General features: G+C 36.5%; 1 protein-coding gene across 4 annotated transcripts in view; it reads right to left on the bottom strand.

Annotated features, from left to right (window-relative positions):
- Positions 1-7,889: 7,889 nt before the first annotated feature.
- LOC123528932 (mediator of RNA polymerase II transcription subunit 17-like) overlaps positions 7,890-18,030 on the bottom strand; it is a 36,505-nt gene continuing 26,364 nt past the window's right edge. For all 4 annotated transcript variants that reach the window (XM_053518537.1, XM_053518540.1, XM_053518524.1 and 1 more), the window contains 6 exons: positions 15,957-16,028; positions 15,756-15,818; positions 15,391-15,590; positions 14,455-14,511; positions 12,649-12,783; positions 7,890-8,049 (listed from right to left, as the gene is read on the bottom strand). In XM_053518537.1, the coding sequence (XP_053374512.1) occupies positions 7,905-8,049; positions 12,649-12,783; positions 14,455-14,511; positions 15,391-15,590; positions 15,756-15,818; positions 15,957-16,028 (672 nt within the window). In that variant the 3' untranslated portion in view covers positions 7,890-7,904. The remainder of the gene's footprint in view (positions 8,050-12,648; positions 12,784-14,454; positions 14,512-15,390; positions 15,591-15,755; positions 15,819-15,956; positions 16,029-18,030) is intronic.

Below are 18,030 nucleotides of genomic sequence, written 5' to 3'. Positions count from 1 at the left end.
GACTTTATCAAAAACTTTTCCAACGGCACGGCAGGGGGAGTGCAATTCCCCAATTTTTTTTTCGAAAAGGGGGCAAAACCCCTTTCCCAATTAAACATTTCCCCCTTGTTCAAGTTTCCATGGTTTGGGTCGCATAATTATATTCCACCCCATACACCTGAAAGGGCAAACAACGTTTTTTTTATGGTTTCTTTTTTGCATTTGTTTTTTTTTCTCTTTTAATTCCATGAACTACTGGAGTAAAGCAAAGCACAGAGGAAAAAGTGTATGGGTTCAACAGTTTCAAAAGAACAAATTTTCATTAAAAAATTTAAAAGTCTATTGGCCAAAGCCTTTCTGCAAAGAAAATACTATATGCTTTAACACTTTTTTAGGGTTTTTTCTTACAATATTTTAAATGCTGAATTCTCTGTACATCAAACTTTCTCTTCATAAACTGAAAAACTGTATTTCACACAATTTTTAGTGTGCAAATTTACCCCCCTCTTGACAAAATTTTTTCTTTTAAAAAAACACTTCACTTAATTGCACCAAAATGAAAATCAAACTTTTCAACTGGTCATCCTTTTTATTCCTATACCAAAATAAGTTCCAGTTTTGGCTAAATTTCTTCCATCAAAATTTTTTTCCCAAACAATTTCTTTGAAAATTCCCCTGAGATTCACCATTTTGGGTCACTAATGCTGCCCATAAGTCAATGCTATCCTTTCACTTTTTTTTACACATGAAATCCTGTTGTTGCCCTTCTTTGACAACATTTCTGGAGCAAAAAAATTAAATTTTTTTAATGGGGTAACAAATTATCATTAAAAATTTCCTTGTAAAAAAAACAATCAATATTTTTTGAGTGCAAATTAAAAACATTTTCATGAAACAAAAATTTCTTTTTTTCTTACTGGTAAAATAAATTTTCTAAATTTTTAAAAAATTACACATTTCAATTATGTTTTACCTTTTTGCATTTCAAATGCAAAGTTTTATATTTTAAGCTATAAAAAAGGGCCAAGGACCTACCAAGTCTCTTTCTACCCCCACACCTTAAAAATGCAACTGACCTGTCATTGTTTGGGCGACTAGTGTATAAAAAACTTTGCAAATCTTCCATTTCCCCAACACCACTCAACCCCTTTTATGAACTGCCACCCCCTTTTTGCTAAGTTCTGTGTAATGAATGTGGATGTTGTATCCTGAAAGGGGAAAAAAAAGACAAAATTATATTAAATGAAAGTTAAAATCCATAGAATGGAAAAATTTCAAAATTTTTAAAAGATAAATTTGAAAAATTAAAGACAATGGGAGAGGACGAAATTCGTATATTAATAAAAAAGCTGCTTTTACGTAAAGCGCTGTCTTCCACACCTTATCATCTAAATATAAGTCAGTCTTTATAACGTTTTCTCACTACAAAAAACCTTTGAAGAGTAATAAGGCTGATTTTGGGTTTCAAGGGCCAAAATTCTGAAAGGCTTTGGGGCGATTGCTGTTAATGAACTTGGCCAAGGAGTTATGGTAAAAAACATTTGGTTCAAGTTTGGTGAAGATCGGATGAGAACTGTTCAATTTAGAGCGCGGACAAGAGTAACAAGAGCACCGCCTTGCGGGTGCTGACGCTCATCTGATTTTTTTTTGTGTAATAGAAATATTGTCCTACCCATGATTTTCTAAGTCTAAAAAGGGCCATCATTCTTGCAAAAAGCAGGATAGAGTTATGTTTCTTGATGTACAGTGTCCACTTATGATGGTGAAAAACTGTTGCAAGTTTTAAAGCAATAGCTTTGATAGTTTATGAGAAAAGTTGACTTAAACATAATACTCAACCAAGAAAATGATTTTCTAAGTCCAAAAGGGGCAATAATTATTGCAAAAAGCAGGATGGAGTTATGTTGCTTGCTGTACAGGGTCTGCTTATGATGGTGAACAAGTATTCCAAGTTTCAAAGCAATAGCTTTGATAGTTTAGGAGAAAAGTTGACCTAAACATAAAACTTAACCAAGAAATCTGATATTTTCTAAGTACAAAAGGGGCCATAAATCTTGCAAAAAGCAAGATGGAGTTATGTTTCTTGCTATACAGGGTCAGCTTATGATGGTGAACAAGTATTTTAAGTTTCAAAGCAATAGCTTTGATAGTCTAGGAGAAAAGCTGACCTAAACATAAAACTTAACCAGGCAACGCCGACGCCGACGCCGACAACCGCTCAAGTGATGACAATAACTCATCATTTTTTTTCAAAAAATCAGATGAGCTAAAAATGACGATTTTCGGTAATTCAAGGGCCATAATTCCGAAGTGCCTGGGCCGATTTTTATAGGTTATTAGCTTTGTATCGGGAAATATGCACAAGTTCTCAGCGGAAATATTGCGCGACTTTAGGAGCGCAATATTCTTCCGCTGAAGAACGAGTACATATTTCCCGATGCAAAGATAGTAACCTTTTTATTACATACACATCTACATGTATAAATATAATGTAAATATCATAATTTTGTTCACTAGCCTGAATAGGATTGACAATACTGAACTAAATAGAAAAAAATAGTGCAAGAACAAACACTGAATTACGTCACGCACCCGATATGAAATTCAGGCGTCAGTGTATGGAAAAATATTGACGTTTCCGGTACCAGTGTAACTTAAAGGGGAATAGAAACGTGTATGTAATAAGGCTAGTTATCAAACTTGGCCGAGGACTTCTGGTCAAACACATTTTGTTCAAGTTTGGTGAAGATCAGATGAGAAATGTTTGACTTAGAGCGCGGACAAGAGTAACAAGAGCTGTCCGTAAGACAGCGCGCTTGACTTTTCTCAGTGCTTGACTCTGAATTACAGGTTTGCCAGTTAAAACTTGTTAAAACTTTAACCAAAATTTTCAATGTTAAAAAGGGACATGACTCTGTCAAAATACACATCAGGGGATTGTTCCTGAGTAAATAATTATTTTAAGTTTCATTTTAAGTTTCAAGTCAAAAACTTTAACAAAAAAAATCTAAGTTAAAAAGGGCATGACTCTGTCAAAATTCAAATCAGAGTTATGGGGATTGTTTCCCCTGGTGTAGACTTTAATAGTAAATAACTATTTTAAGTTTCAAGTCAAAAGCTTTTAAATTAATAGTAACAGAGATATCTGACTTTATCAAAAACTTTAACCAAAAAATTACAAGTTAAAAAGGGGTCTAATTCTGTCCATATTCAAATCAGAGTTATGGGGATTGTTTCTCCTGGTGTAGACTTTGATGGTAAATAAGTATTTTAAGTTTCAAGTCAAAAGCTTTGATAGTAACAGAGATATTTGACTTTATCAAAAACTTTAACCAAAAATTCTAAATTAACAGGAGTGCCAGAATGTCACAATATACGCCCGTCACAGCAAATTTCTTTACTCTAGCACCTGTATTTGCAGATGGAATTTTAATTTTGTGGTTGTTTAGTAATCATTGTAATTCTTTTGTTTTTCTAAGTCCACAAAAAAACTCCTTACCAGGTAGAGATACCTTAAAATACACCTAAAATTAGAAAGTAACATCTATGTTGTACCACAGAAAAGTGGTCTTGGTTTTTCCCTACCGTCAATTATAAACAAGAGGACCATGATGGTCCTGAATCGCTCACCTATCTGCACATGACCCAGTGTTCAACTGAGTATGACATCGTTATTTCTATTATTTGACATAGTGACCTAGTTTTTGAGCACATGTGACCTAGATATCATCAAGATAAAAAATTCTGACCAATTTTCATGGAGATCCATTGAAAAACATGGCCTCTAGAGAGGTCACAAGGTTTTTCATTTATTTGACCTAATGACCTAGTTTTTGAAGGCACGTGACCCACTTTTAAACTTGACCTAGATATCATCAAGGTGAACATTCTCACCAATTTTCATGAAGATCTCGTGAAAAATATGGCCTCTAGAGAGGTCACAAGGTTTTTCTATTTTTCGACCTACTGACCTAGTTTTTGACCGCACATGACCCAGTTACAAACCTGACCTAGATATCATCAAGCTGAACATTCTCACCAATTTTCATGAAGATCCATTGAGAAATATGGCCTCTAGAGAGGTCACAAGGTTTTTTTCTATTTTTAGACCTACTGACCTAGTTTTTGACCCCACGTGACCCAGTTTTGAATCTGACTTAGATATCATCAAGATGAACATTCTGACCAATATACATGAAGATCTCATGAAAAATATGGCCTCTAGAGAGGTCACAAGGTTTTTCTATTTTTAGATCTACTGACCTAGTTTTTAACTCCACGTGACCCAGTTTCGAACTTGACCTAGATATCTTCAAGGTAAACATTCTGACCAATTTTCATGAAGATCCATTGAAAAATATCGCCTCTAGAGAGGTCACAAGGTTTTCCTATTTTTAGACCTACTGACCTAGTTTTTGACCGCACATGACCCAGTTTCGAACTCGACCTAGATATCATCAAGGTAAACATTCTGACCAATTTTCATGAAGATCCATTGAGAAATATGGCCTCTAGAGAGGTCACAAGGTTTTTCTATTTTTAGATCTACTGACCTAGTTTTTGACCCAACATGACCCAGTTTCGAACTTGACCTAGATATCATCAAGGTGAACATTCTGACCAATATTCATGAAGATCTCATGAAAAATATGGCCTCTAGAGAGGTCACAAGGTTTTTCTATTTTTAGATCTACTGACCTAGTTTTTAACCCCACGTGACCCAGTTTCAAACTTGACCTAGATATCATCAAGATGAACATTCTGACCAATTTTCATGAAGATGCATTGAGAAATATGGCCTCTAGAGAGGTCACAAGGTTTTTCTATTTTTAGACCTAATGACCTAGTTTTTGACCCTACGTGACCCAGTTTCGAACTCGACCTAGATATCATCAAGATAAACATTCTGACCAATATTCATGAAGATCTCATGAAAAATATGGCCTCTAGAGAGGTCACAAGGTTTTTCTATTTTTAGACCTACTGACCTAGTTTTTGACCCCTTGAGACCCAGTTTCGAACTTGACCTAGAAATCATCAAGGTGAACATTCTGACCAATTTTCATGAAGATCTTGTGAAATATATGGCCTCTAGAGAGGTCACAAGGTTTTTCTATTTTTAGACCTACTGACCTAGTTTTTGATGGCACGTGACCCAGTTTCGAACTTGACCTAGATATCATCAAGATGAACATTCTGACCAACTTTCATAAAGATCCCATGAAAAATGTGACCTCTAGAGTGGTCACAAGCAAAAGTTTACGGACGCACGACGGACGACGGACACCGCGCGATCACAAAAGCTCACCTTGTCACTTTGTGACAGGTGAGCTAAAAAGTTACAATATAAGTTATTTATAGTAACAACTAAGGGAAGTTAATCTTTTAAAAAAAAAAAAAAAAAAATCCCCCAAAAAATTGTAAGTCCACACAAAAATCCTAACCAGGTACAGATTGGTCAAAATACACCTCTAAATTGGATGTAACATGCATGTTGTACTACAGAAAAGTGGTCTCCATTTTTCCCTACGTCTAGTAATGAAAAAGTTACAATATAAGCTATTTATAGTAACAACAAAGGGAAGTAATTCTAAAGATGGGAACTGTGCACAACACTTCGTCTCATGATGGTGTATAATTGTACCAAGTTACATCAAAATCCCTCTATGCATTAAGAAGAAATGCTTCGGACAGTCATTCTTGTATCTGACCTTTGGCCGCTAAGTGTGACCTTGACCTTAGACCTAGGGACCTGGATCTTGCGCATGACACTCCGTCTTGTGGTGGTGAACATTTGTGCCAAGTTATATCAAAATCCCTCTATGCATGAAGAAGAAATGCTCCGGACAAAGTTTTCATTCTTGTATCCTTTGACCTCTAAGTGTGACCTTGACCTTAGACATAGGGACCTGGTTCTTGCGCATGACACTCCGTCTTGTGGTGGTGAACATTTGTGCCAAGTTATATCAAAATCCCTCTATGCATGAAGAAGAAATGCTCCGGACAAAGTTTTCATTCTTGTATCCTTTGACCTCTAAGTGTGACCTTGACCTTAGACCTAGGGACCTGGTTCTTGCGCATGACACTCCGTCTCATGATGATGAACAATTGTGCTAACTTTCATCAAGATCCCTCCATGCATGAAGAAGATATGCTCCGGACAAAGTCATTCTTGAATTTGACCTTTGACCTCTAAGTGTGACCTTGACCTTAGACCTAGGGACCTGGTTCTTGCGCATGACACTCCGTCTCATGATGGTGAACATCTGTGCCAAGTTTCATCAAAATCCCTCTATGCATGTAGAAGATATGCTCCGGACAAGGTCTGTGGACGCCGCCCCCCCGCCCGCCCATCCACCCATCCGCCCGCCAGGGGCGTTCCCATAATACGTCCCGTTTTTCAAACGGGCGTATAAAAAGGGGCATAATTCTGTCAAAATTCAAATCAGAGTTATGGGGATGGTTTCTCCTGGTGTAGACTTTGATAGTAAATAACTATTTTAAGTTTCAAGTCAAAAGCTTTGATAGTAACAGAGATATTTGACTTTATCAAAAACTTTAACCAAAAATTCTAAGTTAAAAAGGGATATAATTCTGTCAAAATTCAAATCAGAGTTATGGGGATTGTTTCTCCTGGTGTAGACTTTGATGGTAAATAAGTATTTTAAGTTTCAAGTCAAAAGCTTTGATAGTAACAGGGATATTTGACTTTATCAAAAACTTTAACCAAAAATTCTAAGTTAAAAAGGGGCATAATTCTGTCAAAATTCAAATCAGAGTTATGGGGATTGTTTCTCCTGGTGTAGACTTTGATAGTAAATAACTATTTTAAGTTTCAAGTCAAAAGCTTTGATAGTAACAGAGATATTTGACTTTATCAAAAACTTTAACCAAAAATTCTAAGTTAAAAAGGGGCATAATTCTGTCAAACTTCAAACCAGAGTTATGGGGATTGTTTCTCCTGGTGTAGACTTTGGTAGTAAATAACTATTTTAAGTTTCAAGCCAAAAGCTTTGATAGTAACAGAGATATTTGACTTTATCAAAAACTTTAACCATGCAATAGCTCTACTTTTTCTTCGAAAAGGCAAGTTGAAAAGGCAAGTTAAAAAGGCCGATTTTCGGTAATTCAAGGGCCATAATTCCGAAGTGCCTGGGCCGATTTGGCTAGTTATCGAACTTGGCCGAGGACTTATGGGCAAACACATTTTCTTCAAGTTTGGTGAAGATCGGATGAGAAATGTTCAAATGTGCAGACAAGATTTGTGACAGACAGACACACACACACATAGACAGGAGTAAATCAATATGTCTCCCACACCAGTGTGGTGGGAGACATAATTATCCAAATGTGGTGTTGTAATATAAAGTTCATCAGGGTTTGACAAGTTTTATATGGATTCTTTAATCTGTTTGGCAATTATATGAAGGCTGTTGGACCCTGGTCAGGAGTAACTATCTCACTTATTTATATTTATATTCGCCCTATAAATTCTTTTCCATTGAAAATTATGACGTTCATTTCCTATGAACAGCAAACGGAAAGGCACCGAAGTTATGTCGATGCTGCTTAGTGATAACAGGTCAATGTTTTGACGACGTCCGCCTATAGTCTGGGAGAACATTCCTTAGATGACGTCATAGTTGTTCCGTTTGGTGAACAAAATGGCCGGGAAGTTGATTTTAATGTTAAATGCAACAAAATGTGTGCAATTCATGGTTTAATCAGGTTTACAAATAGAAAGGAAATGTAATGTAAATATAAGAAATGAAAACTTTTTTTTTTTGGTGTTCATGCGAAATAAACGACAGCTAGCCTGATTCATGGATTTGCTGATCCTATTCTGTTCTTCATTTTACATGAACACCGAAATAAAATATTTCATTTCTTAATTACAACACCTAGGCTGCCTTTATAACCCACTTCTAAGAGATGAAATTACCAACCTGCCACCTGATGAGATCCTCTACCTCCTTCTCCTGGAAGGTTAGAGACAATGTCCTTCTATCCTTGGTTACTACCTTGATACTGTCTGTACCTATCTCCAGGTCAAATGATTGCCATGTTAACCTGTTACAATAAATGATAACTGTAGATAGAAATAAGGAAACATAATTATATCTCCAAAGTACTGCAACTAGAAAAAGTTTTATTCTACCTTTTAACATATACCTCCACTGTGCTTTGACAGGAAAAATGTGTTGTACCTTTCTTGAAAATTTTTAGGGGATAAATATTTTCTTCAAGACTTCTCCTTATCAATGATATAATCAAAATGCAGTAAGAATTTTAAAAGCAGTTCCTATAATTCACATTTAGAAGAAAGCTATCTTTATTAATAGGGGATGAAAGCCCCGAGACAGTAACGTCCGTATATAGTTATTCGTCTTTGTTGTCTGCATATACTGAGGCAATTTTTTCGATGTTTTCCGGTTCCGGCAGACTGGTTGTCTGCATGAACATTTGAGCACCCCAAATAAGTCACAGAAATTCATAAACCGCGCCAACATGATTCTTTCACTTCTTTTCGTAATAAAAACTGTACATGCAACTGAAAATACACTTTTAAAACATTAAGGATGTGTGGAGGCCATCAAGTGTCTGCATGGAGTGCAAACATACAAAAAAATTCAAAGCCAGTGCGAGAATGTGGTGAATGACTTCACCGTCACGGCTTCTCATAAATTTTGCAAAGTATGATATTCGCTGTAAGAGGTATGATGACACTAAATGTAAACTTCACTGTTTGGAGCGAAGTTTCACTTTCTTTTGAGTGTTGAATATTTCTTTGTAAGTGGATATATAAAAGATGAATCCCCATGCTAGGCAGTGCCTTAATTATTATGTATACTCAGTGAAACACCGCTTGTTCGAGGTCGCAAGGGGAATAGCAAAATGCTCAAGTTATCCATGGTTTCGAGCGACCCAAACATTGATCAACATATGAAGAAAATTGAAGATTGTTTCACCAGTTGTCATCGGGACCATTTGCAGAGGAAACGGTGATGTGTAATAATAACACACTTGTGATATTTTCAAAAAACGTATTACAAACGTTATCTATGATAGACGTTGGCACATGTGAAGAAACAACTAAGACTTCATTATTTACCAACAAGAGCATATAGAAATTAGATTTTCATTCATTCATCAACAATTAATCTCATTATCAGATCAAATACACCGACAAACAAACATTTAAGAGTTTAGAGTTTTAGAGTTTATTTTATTTATTCCATAAGACTATTAGCCCATCATGGCATAACAAGCATATATATATAGATATGACCAACAGTGAAAACATATATATTTAATTACGTACACTTCTATGTGGAGGTGTGACAAATGATTTTTACAACCTTTTCATTGAACATAAATGATTTAAATTATGTTACAATGTTTCTGTTAATTACATGAAATTACATTTGTATAGAATATAGTGATATTGTAGACACATTCTTATGAAGAGAAAAGAATGTCAAAAGATCTAAGGAATTATACATCTATAAATTCTGCATTTCTTGTTGAAAATTGTGACTGAAAGTTATGCAGTTGCGTTACATTTACATTGTCAAACAGTAAACACATTAATATAAATGTAGGTGGGCCGGTGGTCTAGTGGTAACACGCTTGACTGTCAATCCAGAGGTCCGGGGTTCAAATCCCAGCCAAGACACTGGAAATTTCTGAGATGCTCTTGAGTGTCTCCCACGTAACTAGAGGCCTGTACTGGTTCTTCCCAGGAAAGACGGCTTCGCGTTTATCAGTGCTATACAGCGGGCACGTTAAAGAACCAGACTGTCTATTCGAAAAGAGCTAGGCTAAGTTAGCCGGACACGTCTGTATCTGAAAAGTTCTCTCTGTCTGTTCTGGGGGCTTTATCTCACTCTGTCCCTCTGGTCAGATCACTCTGTGTCTGTACTAGTAGAGGATGATTTCGCGCCCTGTGTGGCTGCAGTTGCTATATGTAAAGCGCCTTTGAACGTGTTTATCATGAAAAGGGCGCTATATAAATCTGGTATAATAATAATAATAATATAATAAATAGACAAATAAAAACAACACTGACTGTGGCTAAGCAACCGATCTTACCGAAATGAAATGTTAAGAAAGGCTAAGAATGTCCACAGATTTATCAATCTTAAGATAGTCGGGGAATAGAGCAATTCTCACAGCGTGCGAATATTTTTAAACTAACCGATACATTCTGACCGCCGAAGAGTGAACAATTTTGACACCTCTGCTCGAGTTTGCCAGAAGAAACAAAGAGTAAATTAATACACAGGGACCAGGCGTCATGCTCGAGCGATCGAGTTATCGATGCTCGACCTAGCCATGGTAATTTCTCATAGAAAATCGGCCGGGACCACATGAATTGCTCAAGCGAGCCCGGGTGCTCCAGTCATCGATGCTCGAGCAAGCGGTGTTTCACTGTATAAACAAACCTTACTTCAATTAAATTTAAGACTTAACAAACGTTTGTTTGTTTGTTTGTTTTAAGTTTAACACTGTTCTTCAACAGTATATCAGTTATGTGATGGCAAGCAGTTAACCTAAGCAGTGTTCCTGGATTCTGTACCAGTAAAAACTTGTTCTCCGCAAGTAACATCCAAATTTCCCCACATGAATCAGAGGTGGAGGATGAATGACTTCAGGCACAATGTCTTTTATCAAATAGTCACAGAGAACATACGCCTCACCCTGGGACTGAACTCATGACGACAGGATCCATAGATCTGTGCTCTCCCTATTGAGCTGAGCATGCAGGTGACTTAACAAATGGTATGCAATCATAACTAGAAATTGCTTTTGTAAAAAAGCACATGTCTCCCCCAATGCAAAGTCCTATAGGCAAGAAGTCAATAGGGGTCAGGAGCGAAAGTCAAAGAGACACTGACGGTTGGCTGCAATAGGGATCATCTACTTGGCATGTCCAGTCATCCCGCTAAATTTCAACACTATTGGCCTAGTGGTTCTCAAGTCACTGTTCAGGCTCCTGTGACCTTGACCTTTGATCAAGTGACCCCAAAATAAATAGGGGTCATCTACTCTGCATGTCCAATCATCCTATTAAGTTTCAACATTCTAGGTCAAGTGGTTCTCAATTTATTTTCCAGAAATGATTTTACATGACCAGGCCCCTGTGACCTTGACCTTTAATAGACTGACCCCAAAATCAATAGGGGTCATCTACTCTGCATATTCAATCATCCTATGAAGTTTCAACATTCTGGGTCAAGTGGTTCTCAAGTTATTGATCGGAAATTGTTTTCCATGTTCAGGCTCCTGTGACCTTGACCTTTAACAGAGTGACCCCCAAATCGATAGGTGTCATCTACTCTGCATGTTCAATCATCCTATGAAGTTTCAACATTCTGGATCAAGAGGTTCTGAAGTTATTGATCGGAAATGGTTATCAATGTTCAGGCCCCTGTAACCTTGACCTTTAACGGAGTGACCCCAAAACAATAGGGGTCATTTATTCTGCATGAACAATCATCCTATGAAGTTTCAACATTCTGGGTCGAGTGGTTCTGAAGTTACTGACCGGAAATGGTTTTCAATGTTCAGGCCCCTGTGACCTTGACCTTTAACGGAGTGACTCCAAAATCAATAGGGGTCATCTACTTTGCATGTACAATCATCCTATGAAGTTTCAACATTCTGGGTCAAGTGTTCTCAAGTTATTGATCGGAAATGGTTTTCAATGTTCAGGCCCCTGTGACCTTGACCTTTGACAGAGTGACCCCAAAAACAATAGGGGTCATCTACTCTACATGACCAATCATCCTATGAAGTTTCAACATTCTGGGTCAAGTGGTTCTCTAGTTATTGATCGGAAATGGTTTTCAATGTTCAGGCCCCTGTGACCTTGACCTTTGACGGAGTGACCCCAAAAACAATAGGGGTCATCTACTCTTCATGAACAATCATCCTATGAAGTTTCAACATTCTGGGTCAAGTGGTTCTCTAGTTATTGATCGGAAATGGTTTTCAATATTCAGGCCCCTGTGACCTTGACCTTTGACGGAGTGACCCCAAAAACAATAGGGGTCATCTACTCTTCATGACCAATTATCCTATGAATTTTCAACATTCTGGGTCAAGTGGTTCTCTAGTTATTGATCAGAAATGGTTTTCAATGTTCAGGCCCCTGTGACCTTGACCTTTGACGGAGTGACCCCAAAATCAATAGGGGTCATCTACTCTTCATGACCAATCATCCTATGAAGTTTCAACATTCTGGGTCAAGTGGTTCTCTAGTTATTGATCGGAAATGGTTTTCAATGTTCAGACCCCTGTGACCTTGACCTTTGATGGAGTGACCCCAAAATCAATAGGGGTCATCTACTCTTCAAGACCAGTCATCCAATTAAGTTTCAACATTCTGGGTCAAGTGGTTCTCTAGTTATTGATTGGAAATGGTTTTCAATGTTCAGGCCCCTGTGACCTTGACCTTTGACAGAGTGACCCCAAAAACAATAGGGGAAGTCTACTCCAGCAGCCCTACAACCTATGAAGTTTGAAGGTTCTAGGTCGAATGGTTCTCCAGTTATTGCTCGGAAATGAAGTGTGACGAACAGACGGACGGACGGAATGGGCAAAAACAATATGTCTCCCCCAGAGGTGGGGAGACATAATTAATCTACAGTAATAGTTGCGCCTTACCTAAGACCTTCATACCCATTTGATGTGATGATAATTTTCACATTTGACTGCAGTGGACTGTTAAGACAACTCCAGTGGGCCATTATCTGTGGATCTGCTATATTTGTTGCCAGTCTGTCTATAGTGGTCATTGTTCTATAATCATAATCATTTACTGTGTATATTTCAACATAAATAAATGTAAAGAGGAAAAAAGACAAGTATTATTTTCAAGTGTTCTTGATTGATTGATTGATTGATTTGATTGATTCATTTCGGCAAAGGAAAACATATAATGGTTTACAAACATTCTTATAATGTTAAAATTCTAACATATTGAAATATTAAATAAATAAATAAATAAAAATGGATAAATAAATAAATATTAAATAATACAAAATTAAACCATGATATGCATCCAATACCAAGGATAACACAAAAAAGCGCCAGCGCTTGTTTCCATTGTGGTCCTTTGGCACTGGTGGCATGACATAGAGAGGCACTATTTAAATTTAACACATATTACAAACATTATTAATATATCACAGAATAATTCTAAATAGAAATATCACAGGTGACTGACATCATTCTTAACTTTACAATACTTCTCATTAAATGACAACTGCAGTTTAGATTAAATTTACTATTTTCTTACACATATCTCTCGGTTCCCTACAGTTGAAATATAAAGCTTAGCAACATCTTGCAATTAAAGGCACTCGCTACAGTTTTTCCGGACTGGTCGATATTTACCCCAACACCGTGCCAATTTGTAATCGATGTAGCTCACTGCAGATTTGGTGCGGTCTTCTGCGCATGCCCGGAAATGATTATCTTATGTCGCGTACGGCAAAAATTCGCAAATTATTGTATGATCGCATGCATTTAATGTACAAAATGTATAACATACTGACTAAAGGTTAGGGTAAGTATCACCATGGTTACAAAATATATACATTTAAAGTACTTTTAGTTCAAATTGCTTCAATCCGACATATACTGGAGTCTGTTATGTATACCAGCGCTCAAACTCTGCATTGAGTCACAGCTGTTTCTAATCCCATACCTTAGTAAATTATAGGTTTTGTTAAAAAAAAGGGCGGAAACTTTCATCCTTCTATGCCATCAAAATGCTTCAGAAACACCTTAAAATCCACTTGTTAAGAAATCTGCCGTTTGATAATTTTATATATATATTTCTAAGTCATTTGCCCAAACACTGAAAGAGTATTCCGTACCAACCTGCATTGTATAAATGCCCGCCACACCCCACCTCGTTGTAATTTGATTTAAGCGAAATCTAATATGGTGACCTATCAATTTTCTTTTTGTTTTAGATTAAGTAGACATAACCAAAGGTATGTGCAGAGTTTGATTAAATTCTATTATGTGAAACTCGATAAAATAGCAGAAGTACCAACTTAAAACTGACAAAAATATGCAAAAATAGCCCTAGGGTCTGTTGAACAAGTATTCCTTTCTTTACAAAATCATGTTCTTTTGATTTCTCTGAGCATGTTTCAAATAGATATATTGTTTCCCGTTATAATAAATTTATGCTGATTATTGTACTTTACTGAAATATATTTTAGGATTACAGAAATTTTGAAAAATGTTTAAAATAGCACCATATCTAGGGGCAAATTAAATTGAAACAAAGCTGGTGACCTAGTATTTTTATTTCATTTTTCAATACATCATAACATGGTCTTTTAATACAAAACATTTCATCAAAATCTATTATTGAGAAAAAAAATACGAAACTGTAGCAAGCGTCTTTAAAACGGTTTGTCTAGCTGGGTGGGAATGTTTGTAAAAGTACTGTACCTTGCTCTTAAAACTTCATGTCTTGCCTGTTTTATTATTTGTTCTAGAAGTGTTTCACTGAAAGACAAAGAACAGTAAAATCAGACAACAGTCACCTCCGATCAGCGGTCACCTCCGTTCAGCAGTCATTTTATGACTCCCCTGACAGATTTTCCCCTATTTCATCACTTTATTCAGTGGTCACCTCCCATAGATGGTCAGCGGCCACTGGAATTGCCTCCAGACCACCATACTTGACCCCTTTCAGCGGCCTTGATTCTACTAAAATCAATTTTTTAGGTGAAAATCGCCTAAGATATCCGATTTTTGAGAAACATGTGATTGCTAAGTTTCGCGTGACTTCACCACAATTTTTGACCAATGAAAAGTTTGTTGACGCCTACAAAAACATGCACACTTCACGGTCGTTTAAGAAGTCACGTTGAAGAAGTTAATTACTAACTGATGTTGAATGATCAATTAATTACGTATGTTCTGGTGTGATAATCGGCTTCATTGATTAAACATGTTTAATGATTTTTAATGAAGGCCGTACATCGTTATGTTTTTTTCAAACAAAAGATCAAAACTACCTCGTGCTTCACACATAGTATTATAAAGTATGCAAACTGAAACTTTTGTTATTATTATTGAGTTAATTAAAGGCTTGTATAAAATATCAATTTTCATTGTTTATTATCAACTGGGTCGAAAAAGACAAAATGGACATGAGCTTCTCCATTCAAACTGATAACCAAAGGAGTGATCATCTTTTTGTTATGATCAAATGGCCAGTAATTATCGGCAATTAGCGTGTCAAGTTGTGTCAATTTTGTTGTTCACAGTTTGATAAAAGTTATTAAACAAGCCCTTTAATCATCTGGATGTTTTCATCAGGTATACTTCAAACTCTGCTTTATATCCAAATTCAAAACAATGATTTATGACATTTCTTACTTTTCTGCCATTTCTTTGAGATCTGATCGAGACATTCCAGATGGACCAGCCAGTCGACGTCTCTTGCTCATACCAAAGGTTGCTGTAACAGGATGTGGAGAATCAAGATGCAATGTTTTGTGATGTACCTCTCGTAACAGCTGATGTAAGGAATGCTCTAATACATGATTATGCTCCACTTTATTAGGCTGGGCAGGTGACTGAAAAAAAAACAAAACCTTAATTAATTAAGATAATAAAGCTGCATGCATGCTTGTTTGAATCTTTATATTTGAGCTTAATTACAAGTCTAGAAGGTAGATTTTTTTAAAAAGATTTTTTTTAAAAATACCAACAAACATTTCAATAGAAAATTTACAACTCACCTTTTTGTCACCTTTCCCTGTCGAATGGCACAAAACTATAGACAACTGAACACTGGGGAATATCTGAAATAAAGACCTATAGTTCGTTCATACTGAACTTACATGAGTAAATCTCATTTCACATACCAAATAAAATTTATTACGAAATTACTGAAATTACGCACAGTTACAAACTATAAAGGAAGATATATTTGTACTTACATTTGTAATGATCTGGTTACCAACTACTACATGGGGCACACTACTCTTCAACTGAACAGCCTCTCTTGCAAGCTAGAAAATAAATACATACATTCAAAATTAAACTAGATGCCAATGGGCAACATGTCAAGCCCACCATCTGACCCCTTTGACCTTGACCTTTGAGATAGGAACCTCGGGTTTGCACTTGACACTCCATCTCATTGAGTTTAACATTCAAGCCAAATATAAACAAGATTCCTCAATGCATGTCGAAGTTATGGGCCGGATAAGATCTTACATGACCTTTGACCTCCAGACTGTGACCTTGACCTTTGAGATAGAAACCTGAGGTTTGCGCAAGACACTCTGTCTCACTGATGTTAACATTCATGCCAAATATAAATAAGATTGCTCCATGCATGTCAAAGTTAGGGTCCGGACAAGCTCATTTGGACGGAAGGACGCACGCACAGACACCAAACAGCCATTTTGACAAATGTGTCTTCACTTCCGCAAGCGGGCTCAACAACAATACCTGATACAGAATTTTGTATGAATTAACTGTATTGCTGCATTACTTGCTTTTTTCAACAGTCTATATTTCAGTGTTCAACCACATACTGATTTTGAACTAGATGTGTGTCCATAGAGCACTGGTATCCCCCACTTCCTGTCCCTGCATGGTTATATGTTACTTCCTGAAAATGCACACCTATGTAAACTTTCGTAAAAACGTGTGTGAAGAATGAATCATCAGGGTGGGGTATGGAAACTACAAATCATAGAAAAACATTATAAAAGAAACTGAAAGACTATTTGTTTCATATTTATTTTTGTTTGTTTCTTTTTATTAATAGTGTTGATTGTCAAGGGCAATAACATAACTTGGGACTTACTTTTCGAAATCCCAAACAAAACCCCAAGTGCACAACTTCATATACTGAATAACTATTCTTTAACATTTGATGGCTCAAGATCACATACTTTTTGAGATATGAAAAACATAAAATGGGTCAGGCAGATGAACATACCAACAAGAGAATACCTAAGTGCACATAAATTTGCACATCTCCCCAACTGCTTCTTTTAAATACTGCATTTTGAAATGGAAGCTATGACACCAAGGCGATAACATAATACGTCCCTTTGGGCGTATAAAAAGGAATTGAGATCTTGCGGTGATACAAGTTGTGTGCAAGTTTGGTTAAAATAAAATCATAAATGAAGATGCTATTGTGCAGACAAGGTCAAAATAGCTAATTCTGGCCCTTTCTGGGGCCATAACTCTGGAACCAGGGGCCATAACTCTGGAACCCATAATGGAATCTGGCCAGTTCAAGACAGGAACCAAGATCTTATGGAGATACAAGTTATGAGCAAGTTTGGTTAAAATAAAATCATAAAATAAGTTGCTATTGTGCAGACAAGGTCAAAATAGCTAATTTTGGCCCTTTCTGGGGCCATAATAGACTGGCTCCCGTCCCTATGTTTGTTCTTATTTACATATATAGGCCTATATAAGTTTATTCATTAAGAGGGAAGTAACTCCTGTAGGTTGTTTCTACATTGACATTTTTTTTTGCCCCTGGCTCCGAACATAGGGACTGGTGAAAGTTGGCTTACAGTGTCTCACAAATTTGTGAGACAAATTCCCATTAATTTCTTTTAGTGATAGTCAGCTGCTATCACTGTGACATGTTATCTAAGGGTTTCATGTGCTAACCATCATTTAATGAGCCACAGCTAATTTACCGATTTATGGCCTGCCCTCAGTTTGTAATGGCTTATCAGACAACAGGAATGTGCTTTCATACAAAAGAGATACATATTTATCGGAGGATTTTTTTTATCTATTTTCAAGAATCTATTTTCAAGAATAGATCATTATAAACTACACTTGTAATGGAGAAATGGGTTTAAATTATGAACAAATAAGACCAAACCAAGAGCCTGTTGTAAAAGGATATTTAAAAGGAAATGATGTTTTATTTTGGCAGTGGCAAAAGCTTAACTATTTGCATTTGATCTGTTTCCGTAATGACAGCACACAATGTACCATTATTGTTGTGTCACCTCCTGTGGCTCTTATGGA

Source organism: Mercenaria mercenaria, chromosome 1 (assembly GCF_021730395.1).
Source record: "Mercenaria mercenaria strain notata chromosome 1, MADL_Memer_1, whole genome shotgun sequence".
Lineage (NCBI taxonomy): Eukaryota > Metazoa > Mollusca > Bivalvia > Venerida > Veneridae > Mercenaria > Mercenaria mercenaria.
Note: the sequence above shows the minus strand (reverse complement) of the source record. Positions and strands in the feature narration are given on the sequence as shown.